Raw genomic sequence first — 12,756 nt, forward strand, 5'->3', positions numbered from 1 at the left:
TTCTCTGATCAAGCAGAGAACTTGAAGGAAATATGGGAGTAGGTCATCAAAATATCCAGGGAAATAAGATCTAGAGATGGAACAAGAGCAAAAGCAATACCCTGACTCTAACAATGCCCCACATTGCAAAGTAACGAGGGCGCCAGCGTGTCTGGAGCAGACAGAGGGAGGAGGTATGATGTAAAAGATGTCAGGGAGGCAGTGGGGGCAGAAATATGACCAAGCTAGGAATGCCTTTTGCCCTCAAAGACATGGAAAGCAATGCAGTAGAACTGAGAATTAATACCATCTGATATCTATTGGTAGAGTAACTCCGGTTGATTTGTTGAACATAGAGAATACAAATCAAGAGGAGAAAAGAGCTGATCCCAGGCACTCCATATGCCCCAGGTTGGCAACAAACAAACAAAAAACAGAGTAGAAGGAAAAGGACATTGATTGTAAGCCTATGGTAGTAATCCAAGGAGAGTTACTGGTTAATTTGTCTAGAACGCTAATGCTGGAGGTAGTGGGCGGTGGAAGGTATCACACATACACACACAAACACATGCACAGAAGCATTGTTTTTGTTTTTGTTTTCCCCTTTTTAGGGCCACACCTGAGGCCTATGGAAGTTCCCAGGCTAGGGGTCCAATCGGAGCTGCAGCTGCCAGTCTACACCACAGCCACAGCAATGCTAGATCCCAGCCATGTTTGCGACCTACACCACAGCTCACGGCAATGCTGGATCCCTGACCCACTAGGCAAGGCCAGGGATCCAACCTGCATTCTCATGAATACTAGTCAGATTCATTTCCACTGTGCCATGACAGGAACTCCCATACACGCAAGCTTAAAGAGACAGGTTACAATATTATTAAAGAGGACTTTTAAATTTTGAAGAATAAAGTCATTTCTGAGAAGGGAAAGATTAAAGGAAGACCACGGTTTGGATGAAAATTGTAAACTTTTGGATGCTTCATGTTTGAACTACTTCTTTTATTTATTGTTTATTTATTTAAATTTTTATTGAAATGTACTTGGTTTATAATGCATTAAAGTATACAATAAAGCAATTCAGTTATATATACTAATACGTATATATACACATGTATGTATATGTATATGTATATATATTTTCTTAAATTCTTTTTCATTATAGATTATTGTAAAATATTCAGTATAGTTTCCTGTGCTACATGGTAGGTCCTTATTGGTTATCTAGTTTATATATAGTAGTGTTTATCTGTTAATCCCAAACTCCTAATTTATCCCTCTGCACTTTTTCCCCTTTAGTAATCCATAAGTTTGTTTTCTACGTCTGTGGTTCTATATTTTTTTGTAAATAAATTTGTGTAATTTTTTAGACTCCACATATAATTATATAATAGTTGTCTTTTTCTGCCTGACTTACTTCACTTTGTACCATTATCTCTAGGTCTATCTATGTCACATGAATGACTTTATTTCATTCTATCTTATGGCTGAGGAATATTACATTGTGTGTACGTCTCACCTCTTCTTCATCTGTCAGGGAATGCTTAGGTTTCTTTCATGTCTTGTCTATTGTAAATAGTACTGCAAAGTGTACATGTATCTTTCTGAATTATAGTTTTCTCTGGATATATGCCCAGAAGTAGGTTTGCTGGATCCTATAGTAGTTCTATTTTTAGTTTTCTAAGGAACCTCTATACTGTTTTCCATAGTGGCTGTACCAATTTCCATTCCCAACAACAGCATAGGAGGGTTCCTTTTTCTCCACACTTCTCCATCATTTATCGTCTGTAGACTTTTCAATGATATGGCCATTCTTACCAGTGTATGGTGATGCCTCGCTGTAGTTTAGATTTGCATTTCTCTAATTATCAGTGATGTTGAGTGAGATGCCTTGCCTAGATCTGAGTGGAGACATCTGTTTGCATTTCTGTGTATTGAAAGTATGGACTGAAGGTATATATTTGAGACCCATGTGCAAAAGATGATGTTTAAAGCTGTGCAAATGTATAGGAACATGCATGGTGAGAGTATATGTAGAGAAGTCAGAACTGAAGTCCAACCTCAGAGTGGTGAGGAGAAAACAAAACAAATAATGGGGAAAAAAGGCATTGAAGTAAGAGGGGGGAAAAATCCAAACAAGGTGGAAACTAATGAAGACAGTTTAAGATGGCAAGAGTGATCAGTTTTGATAAATGATTCTGATAAGTCCAGTAAGATACAACCTGATGATTGACCACTGAATTTAACAATTTTACGACCATAAGTGATCTGTAAAAGATTGTTTTTGTGAATACAGGGGTAAGTTTAAGGTAAATTTCAGGGGGAAAGAATACACTGGAGACAGCAATTTAGTAACTGTCTAACTAAATAGGGAGAGTAGCTCTCGATTATAGATGGACCATGGGAGCAAATAAGGGAGGAAGAATTCAAGTGGAGGAAGAGGGAAAAATGGTTAGAGATGGTTGAGTCCGTAGACTGGTGGCCCCGGTGTCCTTGAGTAATTTTTGAAGCAGGAGGAGGAGGGATGATCTGGAAGGACAGAGGATATTGGTCAAAAGAAGAGATACTAGAAATCAGAATTACAGGGAAGGGGAAGTTATAGGTAAAAAGAAGACTTCATGTATGACCAGAGTGTTGGCTAAGTCAAACAGAAGGCGTAATTATGGTTAAGAGGACAGAAGGAACTGAGACATTCTTTACGTTTATAGACTCATCAATGTTATTGAAAAAATACGTTTTGAGATCTGGGATATTAAAAATTTGGGTAATAGTTTGATCATATGTTTGCATATAATTAAATCACAGAAGAGTGGTATAATTATGTTATGAATCAGATTTCTCTTGAGGTAAAGAATTAAAATTTACCTTTTTCATATGTATCTTAAATGATTAATGTGCAAACTGATAGACTTCTGGTATATAGCAGTGGCTGAATTCTTTTAAATCAACCAACAAAGTTCGGGGGATGGATACGGTTTCAAGGCAAATATGTTTAATAATGTAAGCATACAGATACAGATAAACACATATGTAAGAACAGTGAAGTTCTTACAATTTCATTGTTGTTGTTACATAAAATTATTTTTTCATTTGGTATAGTTTCCCTGGAAAGTTGAAAGCCATAAAAATATTTAGCGGAAATGGAAACAAGGGAAAGTGAGGCTGCCGTTCCAGAATTTCTTCTGAAAATGATCCTTGGGCCTGCATTTCCTAAACTTCTTTCTTTTCATTTTTATATTTTTGCTTTTATGGAATAGATTTCCATTTAAATTTTTTTAATTTAAACTTAGAATCTTAAAACAAAACCCATTTTTACCAATTAACTTTGAAGCATGAGAACAATTATATGATGGCAGAAAAGTTACCCAAAATGGTAATACAGTTAAAGTCTTTTTCTAGACTGTAATTGCAAAATTCCTATTATTAAATAATATACATTTTCATAAGGTTGAATTTAATATAATTTTATTCGTGAAAAATAATACACTATTAGCTACAGAACAATGAAAATTGTGCAAAGTATCAATCAGACATGCACTGGAATACATTACCATTTCAAGCTTGCCGACAATGAAACAGTGGGGACCCAGAGCCAGGCTGTCTGATTTGGAATCCCTTTATCACTCATTGTATCACATCAGGCGGTTACCTCTCTGTGCTTTAGTTTTGTCATCTATAAAATGGAAATACTTGCTTTCCATCTCATTGACGTGTTATGAGGAAAGTTAAAATATATAAAGCATTTAGTTTGCTAGTGATAAAATACTGTTAAATATTTCATTAGTATTCATTTCACAGCAACTTTGCCAGTTGGGTATTTATTTTCTCCTTTGTAAATATTGCACAGTGGAGGACATACCTTTTCCTGGTATTCAAAGTATTTATACAGACTGATATCTAACTAAATGAGAGAGTCTAGATTCAACTCCGAATTCTGCCTGACTCCATCTCTGCTCTTTGCACTGCAACCCTGCAATTCACATTGTCCCATGCTTGTAATATAATTTCACTTAGATTGCAGCTTAGATCTTAAGAATAAAATTGTATATTTAGGTAACTATAAGAACATGAAGAAAATTCTAGAAAAAATTTAAAATAATATCTTAAGATGTATAAACTTAGAAATCTCAGTGTGTGATATTTAAATTGGGAACAGATGGTACATATATGTTAATAAGTTTTAAATACTGCATACACAGTGTTACTGAAATTACTAAGGAAATGTGCCAGATTAATCTTTGACTTATGAGATAGGAGGATAAGAGGTCTTAGGAAGTCAATGAGTAGAAAAGTGAACTATAGGAAACTCAAACCTTTTAAAACCAGTTTGGAGGACATACTAAGAAAAATTTATGAAACTGTATTTTAGGAGGAAGCCTACATTCTGATTTGAAAAAGAACATTTGGGTACAATGCTTGAAGATCTCGATGTTTATCTGCATTCAAAAAATGTCCTTATGTTTTAAAAACAAGTGATTTAAACATCGAAATGCATAGCTAAATTAAATAAGTAAATGTGAAAATAAGTAAATAAGAAAATATGAAAATGGTTCTATGTTTCCTCTGGGAAAATGATTATTAATTCTCTATAAAAGAGGTAATAACATGGCCAAATTCAACCTGTTATTGAAGCATTAAGAAAACTAGCAGGTGTGTCAGAAACAGAGGAGAATGATTTAAGTGTTATATACAGGTAGATTGTTCCTTTTATCAATGAAAATAAAACCCCAATGTATTATAATGTCTAATTTAACAGTATATAAGTACTACATAAATGACAAATCATGAGTATTTCTAGTCTGTTACTTAACAAAACAAAAGGATCTAAGTGAAATTCTTGAAATACATACCTCTTGCCATGGCTTTGGGAAAAAATAGCATTTTAAGCCCTACTGATTATTAACAAGTTGTGTTTCTTTCAATTATGATAAGAATAAAGTATTTTGAGAACATTTAAGTTACATGGTATTATGTATGATCATGATAAACATGCTATTTTATTCTCACTTTGCTCCCCTCTTTATATTCACTATTATTATTTAGAATTCCATGTTAAAAAGCCAACCGTATCTTATTGAAGAACCAATCATTGACCTTAAACCGGTAAGCCTCATCCCTAGATCTCTCCTGGTTCCTCCTCTATAAGAGAATGGGATATGCAAAGAGCCTAAATTAGGGTTTCTGTTTCTGCCAAGATGGGGGATTTGATAGCATCAAAACTCTTCCCATTAAGGTACAGTTAAATTTTTCATAAAATAAAATGTGTTGTTACTGGGAGTTTACAAAGTAGGGTGAACCTCTTAAGGACAAGCAAATAAATAGAATTAAGAGCAACAAACATCTTGAATATAAATGATATTATTTATATAATAGGGGAATTTATTTTTGTGCCAGCAGCAAGGTAGGGGGAGCCGACCTGAAACAGTATTGAAACTTGATAGCCTTCTTGATTGAAATGTATGAGTTAAATAATTTTGCTTTATGAATATAACACATTTATAAGACAGATTTTCCAAGTTTCTTGGATTTGTCTCTGAGATCTTTATTCTCTTCTATCAGCCTTTTTATTCTTTGATATGACATTTTGAAGTCATATTTTCATTTGAAGTATTTTTTCATGATTTGCATCTGCATATCCACAAGTAATACTCAAAGATACACTCATGTGAGATTCTAATACTCAGTGATAATGTGTCCAGTCTCCAAAATTAATATTGACTCTCCTGGGAAAATCCCTCTGTGTGATTCAGGAAAGTATAATTAACACAGTAATTTATTATGCAGATAACCATCTAAATGCCAAAACCTTTTTTAATTCATCTCATTCCATCTGACTTTTAAATCAGAAGAGACATATGGCTCTAAATGTATACTAAACACCATAAAATGAGAACTCCATAAAATGAGAAGCATTCTATATCAGAAACATTTTAACTCTTGTGAAAACATGTGTCACTGTTGGTGAGGAACCAAAGACAAGGTTAAGATTTTAATTTTATTATTTTGATCAATTAGAATTTTGTTTAAGCATTGAATTAGTTCAGATATAATTACTCTCAAAACATTTTTAGAATTGGAAAAAGACAGGAAATACCTCCTGATAAATGTCACAGTACTAATCACGACTCTTCCCTCCCTCGTCCCATCTTACTGCAGGTGTCGGTCCATACTGTTAGCTCAGCCTCTGCAGTTTCACACCCAGTTCTGAGTATGCCTGGTGATAAGTTAGGCCTGGTATATATCTTGCTTACAGTGAGGCATCTGGAGGGTCACCAGTGTTCTAATTTTGGCTATGTTAAAATACTCTTATGACATTTGTTAAAATGTTAAGGCTGACTTTATTCATGGAAATCATTATGGTTGCTAAGGGGGTTTTGCAGGAGGAGAGAAGATTGGGTTCAACTCAAAGTTCCTTCCTCAACAGGAAAAATTAGGAATTTATATTCATGGAGCAGGTTGTGAGGGTGAGAGTGGCGAGATTCCCCGATGGCTGATAGATGGAAAGTTACTAAGAGGAAGCATCAAGGGTGAGCAGGTATTCTGTCTGACCTGACCTAACAGGATTCTTCCAAAGGCAGGTCAGAGGGCTCAGACATTCACTGTTGCACCTGAAAAAAAAAAAAAAGTACAGACTAAAAGTTGAGAATTATGTTTTATTTGGTGTGAAAAATTCAGGAACACAGAATCTCAGAGAGCTCCAAACGACTGCTCTAAAGAGGAGCCAGTATATATCTAGGGGGGTTTGCAACAGAAACTAGGTAGTTGGGAGTTCCCGTCGTGGCGCAGTGGTTAACGAATCCGACTAGGAACCATGAGGTTGCGGGTTCGGTCCCTGCCCTTGCTCAGTGGGTTAACGATCCGGCGTTGCCGTGAGCTGTGGTGTAGGTTGCAGATGCGGCTCGGATCCTGCGTTGCTGTGGCTCTGGCGTAGGCCGGTGGCTACAGCTCCGATTCGACCCTTAGCCTGGGAACCTCCATATGCCGAGGGAGCGGCCCAAGAAATAGCAACAGCAACAACAACAACAACAAAGGACAAAAAGACAAAAGACAAAAAAAAAAAAAAAAAAAAAGAAAAGAAACTAGGTAGTTGGAACACCCAAAGATTACTAGTACAGAAAAACAGACATCTCAGGTTAATGAATTCAGTGCTTTTCTATGTATGGGAAGATGCAAGAGTCTGGACTTCCTGAAATCATTGCTTTGACTTGCACCTCAGCTATCTAGGGATGGTAGCCTGTCCTTTGCCATCCTGAGTTCCCTCAGGGCGCACCACTGGGGGTGGCTGCAGTGTTGGAGGACTTGTCAGAGGTCAGCCTATTTTTCTCCATCCAAGTCCCCCCGGGGCTCACTGTCCAGGTGGCAGTAGTGGCAAATGGCTGGATAGCCTCACCATCCTTTATCTGCTGACGTGGCAAGCAACATCTTTTCATCTGCAGTGCCTTTGATCATAAATTCAACTAATGTTTGGGAGGCATTTCATGACCAGTTTTGCCCTGTGGTGCCAGGAAGGCTCATGTCTAGATAGGGAAGAATTCTCTTCATACGACAAGCAAGGTGCTAATTTTTGGATCAGACCCTATTAATAATTTAAAATTCTCTGGATCATCTGTCTTACTAGTCTGTTATGATCCAGGAAATGTTTTCCCTTGCTGCTTCTTCCCAAATCTAGATCTGCACTTTTAGAATCCGTCTATGCAGAGTTGTGTATGTATGATCAACTGTCTCAAGTGTTTTAATCATCATTAATTTTGTTGGAGACTTGGTTACACATTGGGTAATACAAGAGACAATCTTATAAACTAGACAGGGTAAGTAATACAGCTAGTGCTAATAATAAGCTCATAGTACAGCAGAGCGAGACACAAAGCATACATAATTTAAAAACAAAGAGACCAAATCAAAACAATAATTAGTATAACTCATCATTATCTGGTTGCAGTAAACCATCAAGTCCACAAGGGAACTAGCTGGAGAAGCCAAATTCTTGAAGAATCAGGTAGAGATAAAAGAGAGGAATGTTTCATCTTTGTTCACAAGGTTTATTTCATCAACTTAGAGGGCAGGGCATAAGGAGAAAGTTGTTTTTTTTTTTTGCTGGAAAACAAGTATTAAAAGCCAGTATATTTAAGAAAAAAAGTTATAGAAGTGTCTATCATATTTATCAGTTCATTCAGTACCACGTAACTAATTCCTATCGATCTGGATGAAGCCATCAATTTTTCCATTAGAATTTTGTACTTTCTTACCCAGATCAGTGGTATGATCTAAATTTACCAGAAATTTATATTTGTCCCAAAGTTCTTTATATGAATTTTCTTAAAGATCTTCATTTTATAAGCCTCAGAGTAAAACAATGATCATCAACAAACCCAATTATCTTTAGTTTCCCTCACGTAAGGACATAAAAGGAGGTAAGTTTAGATCCGTTTAGAAATTAATGTTCCAGTATTTGAAATGACCTTAATATTCAATGAATTACCTCATCTAATTTAGCAAAACTCAAGTTACCAAGAATCTAGAGAAGTTATTTTAGATAGACCAGACATACTCAGGATGTAATTATTTCTAAGAGTTCAACTTATAAATTTTTTACCATATCAAGTTATTTTCTTGTTGTTGACAAACTCTACAGAAATTACATGAAGATATCCACCCTTAGTAAACCTAGGTGCAATAAAAGTAAGACATGTCTAACTTGCTTAAACCAGTAAGCTTACTCTTGTTTTAATACCAGATATTAACTTAAAGTATTGAATATTTTCTAGAGTACATGAACCTGAAGTTCACTCTAGCCAGCTTATTTTATGCCTAGAAATATTCACTTTGTAAACACTTCATTTTAAGTCAGTTAAATAGAGCTCTTTTGGGAGTTCCCATTGTGACTCAGTGGTAATCACCCTAACTAGTATCCATGAGGATGCAGGTTCAATCCCTGCAGTGGTAAGTTAACTTTTATTTGGAGCCAACTGAGGACAACAGCCCAGGAGACACGGTTTCTGAGGCACTGCTCCTGGGCTATTGTACTCATTTTGACACAAATAAAACTTGAATCACAACTCTGATATTGTGCTTTTTATTTTTTTAAGTCAAACAGTTTTGGTGACCAATGAAAAGGACCCTTTGCTGCGTGAACTCTATAGGAACTGGAGCCTTGGTAATAGCAGAAGCCACTTGCATGCATCTGCCTCCTTGAGAGTCCAGATAAATTTGGGTGAGTTTCTCCTGGTTCTCAGGTCACCCATATTAATTGATGATCCTGAGTTTTATTTGGCAGTGTATAGCAGCTACCTGGCTCCCCAGTTGAAAGATACTGGGGAGAAGTGTTGAAAGAAATTGAGGAAATAGCCACCCAGTTGAAAAACACTGGGAGGAGAGGCGTTGAGAGATAATTGAAATAGTTGTAACAGGTACCTGGATCCCTAGTTGAAAGAGAAGGAGTGGTCTGGGCTGAGTGGTCTGGCAGGAGGCTGACCAGATGTTCTCTCTCAATTTGGAAGCCTTAATAGAATTTGTCAGTATAAAAGTGAAGCTACTGCATAAGAGCTTTCTTCAGAAGAAAAGGGCCAAAATCCTCCCAGTTGGTTACAGCTTTCTCAGGCAACTGAGAAACTTATGGCAGTGGTGGAGGCAGAGTCCTGTCCTTTACAAGGGATCCCCACTCATTAATGAAAAGATTTCCTCATCTGGGGGTCCTGTAAAGAAATGGCCATTCGGTGATCCAAGCACCCATGATAGTCTTGGACCACTGAAGGGAGAACCAGGCCACGCAAGAGGGTTGAAATGAGCCTAGGGTGACATCTAAAGGAGTCAAATTTACAAGCAGCACACTGTCCCACCACACAATTTCATCAGTCAATTTTATCCTAACAAATTCAACTTTAAGAGGGGAAACAGAGCCTCTCAATCAGAGAAATGAGACATGTCATAAAACCAACCCCCTACTGACACCCCGGCCAGCTTTAGGGCTGCACAAAACTTATACTCACAAGTTGGGAATTCAAGGATAACTTAATTGGGAATGAAAAGAAAGTTTTGCTGTGGAAATGGCCAAAATGGGCTTTTATTGCATATGCAATTGTTAGAGGAAGCTGGCTTGAAAGAAAACAAAAAACAAAGAACATCTTTTCAGAATTCTGACCATGGAGGAACAAGTCCTTCTAAGAGAACTTGCCTTTCTCTCCCTGTGTCTTGAGATCAGGGTTCCCAGAGTCACTTATCTAGACCATCTCTAATTTCTGAGACGGAGGAAAAAAAGTGGAAAGAGGCCTTTTAAATCTAATGTGTTCCAACTGTTACTTACAAACTAGCGAACTTTACATTGTAATACCTGATCGAGACTAAATTTTAAAATAAAGCTATGAGACCTCTGGGTGTATCTGTCTGTATGTCAATGTGTACATTTTATATATGCACACACACATGTGTGTATATAAATATGTATGTGTACATATATATATGTATGTTTACCTTTGGATGATATTGTCAAAATTAATATATAAACCAGCTCTCCCTAATTGGATTAAGGGAAACTAACTGCTTATGTAACATCTCAGAAATATAAAAGAAAACTGGCCATAATGAAATTCAAGTTCATGGGAGCTGGGAAATATTTAGCATTAATATCAAGTATTAAATTTAAAATCTATCAATTTAATTAATATAGACATATGTCTTTAGAGTCCTCAACATGAAGTGTAGTAAGTTTAGTGTACTTAGATTTAATAGAAGTTAAATGTATTCTATCAGTTGAAGCAAGAAAAAAACTTGCTATGATATTTTTATAAGTAAATTAAATGTAAATGAGATAAGAGCTTTTGAGTGAACTCTTTTGAAATAATTGTTTAGAGGTATACAGTTTTTAGAAAAAAATTGTTTTAGGAATGTCTGCTAAGGAAATATTTCTACAGATACTTGGTTACTTGAAATTTCAGAATTATGCTAAATTAAATGATTGAAGTGTTTTGAATAGTTAGGTCATCCACAAATAAAATACTGAACCAAATTTTTTAACATTAGCACCGTTTTATAGAGAAATTAAAAGTACATAGGACTATTAAAAATGTTTGGTGCCACAGTGAGATATATTCTATAAAAAAGGACATGTTTTTTAGAAATTACTATTAGTGTTTATGTCTGCCAATTTACAGAATGCTAATGTAAAAGACAGTTTATAATGCTTTCTTTTTAGTTCTTGCTAGAAATTAAGGTTCTTAAGAGTTGAGAATTCTAAATTAAATATGTTATTAAAGCTACTAGAAATAACAAAGGAAATATTTCAAGATACAATAGGAAGGCAAGATGTGTGTTTTCAGCAAAAGAAGGTATGAGGAATGGAGAATTGAATTTTGTTAAAAGAAAGTAATTTTGTCTTAGAGCTGGTTGTTTCTGGATAGAAAATAAATAAGGGACAACTCATATGGATACACAAAATGATGGAAAGTTTGTGGAGAGGAACTATCAGAAAAAAAGTTTTGTGCATGGTCAGGACGGCTAAGTTTAGAATAAATTTGAGTAAATAAATTGGTTTATATATATATACATATATAATATATATTTTATATATATTATTTTCAGATTATTTTCCACTAGAGGTTATTTAATGTCATGCCTTATGCTATGTACAGTAGGTCCTTGTTGGTTATCTATTTTATATATAGTATTGTGTTTCTGTTAATACTTTTTTCCTCTTGGGTAACTCTAAGTTTGTCTTCTATGTGAGTCTATTTCTGTTTTGTAAAGTAGTCCATTTGTAACACTTATTAATTTGTACATGTAAGTGATATAGAATATCTGTCTTACTCTGTCTGATGTACTTCATTAGTATAAAAATCTCTAGGACCATCCATGTTGCTGCAACCGGGATTATTTCATTCTTTTTATGGATGAGTAACATCCCATTGTGTTTGATACATATATATATCTCACATCTTTATCCATCCATTTGTCAGTGGACATTTAATTTACTTCTGTGTTTTGGCTATTGCACAGTGTTGCTATGAACATTGGGATACAAGTTTATCTTTTCAAATTAGAGTGTTTGTCTTTTCTGAATACATGCCCAGGAGTAGGAATGCTGCATTATATGGGAACTCTACTTACAGGTTTTTAAGGAACTTGCATGCCATTTTCCTCTGTGATTTTCTTCAGTGATTCATTGGTAATTTAGTAGCATATTGTTTAGTTGCCACAAGTTTGTGTTTTCTTGGAGCTTTTCTCTTGTAATTGATTTCTAATCTCATAATGTTGTGGTCTGAAAAATGCTCGATATGATTTCAATTTTTTTTTTAATTTACCGAGGCTTGTCTTGTGGCCAACCATGTGATCTATCTTGGAGAATGTTCCATATGCCCTTGAAAAAAAAGCATATTCTGCTGCTTTCAGGTGGAATTCTGTATAAATATAAATTAATTCAGTCTAATGTGTTATTTAAGACTTATTTTTCCTTGCCGATTTTCTATCTGTACAATCTGTCCATTGATAAGTGGTGTTAAAGTCTCTTAATATTATTATGTTACTGTCAGTCTCTCTTTTTATGTGTGTTAACATTTATCTTATATATTGAGGTGCTCCTTTGTTGGGTGCATATGTATTTATAGTCACTATATCTTGTTTGGATTGACCCTTAATCATTATATAGTGTCCTTCATTTTCTCTTGTAATGGTCTTTATTTTAAAGTCATTTTGTCTGATCTAAGTATTGCTATTCAGACTTTAATTTTCATAATTGTGGAAAACATTTTTCCATACCCTCACCTACTGTCTAGATGTGTCTCTAGATAT

At 35.3% G+C, this 12,756-nt stretch overlaps 2 protein-coding genes across 7 annotated transcripts in view; one reads left to right on the forward strand and one right to left on the reverse strand.

Annotated features, from left to right (window-relative positions):
* The window catches only part of LOC102168138 (uncharacterized), a 77,302-nt gene that overhangs the window by 45,605 nt on the left and 18,941 nt on the right, over positions 1 to 12,756 (forward strand). For 3 of the 5 annotated variants that reach the window (XM_084979023.1, XM_084979024.1, XM_084979021.1), the window contains exon 2: positions 9,063 to 9,187. The exons of the other annotated variants lie outside the window; for them this stretch is intronic. The gene's annotated coding sequence lies outside the window, so the exon portion shown is untranslated. The remainder of the gene's footprint in view (positions 1 to 9,062; positions 9,188 to 12,756) is intronic. 5 annotated transcript variants of the gene reach the window in all.
* Positions 3,425 to 12,756, reverse strand: part of LOC102162879 (uncharacterized) — a 187,991-nt gene continuing 178,659 nt past the window's right edge. For both annotated transcript variants that reach the window (XR_014817211.1, XM_084979025.1), the window contains one exon: positions 3,425 to 6,584. Coding sequence is in view for 1 of the 2 variants with exons in the window: in XM_084979025.1 (XP_084835151.1) it covers positions 6,573 to 6,584 (12 nt within the window). In the remaining variant the exon portion in view is untranslated. The remainder of the gene's footprint in view (positions 6,585 to 12,756) is intronic.

The sequence above is a fragment of the Sus scrofa genome, chromosome 10, assembly GCF_054392235.1.
Source record: "Sus scrofa isolate SSC_HxYL_T2T_F1_AM1 chromosome 10, Sscrofa_HxYL_maternal_Yorkshire_Landrace_v2.0, whole genome shotgun sequence".
Taxonomy (NCBI): Eukaryota; Metazoa; Chordata; class Mammalia; order Artiodactyla; family Suidae; genus Sus; species Sus scrofa.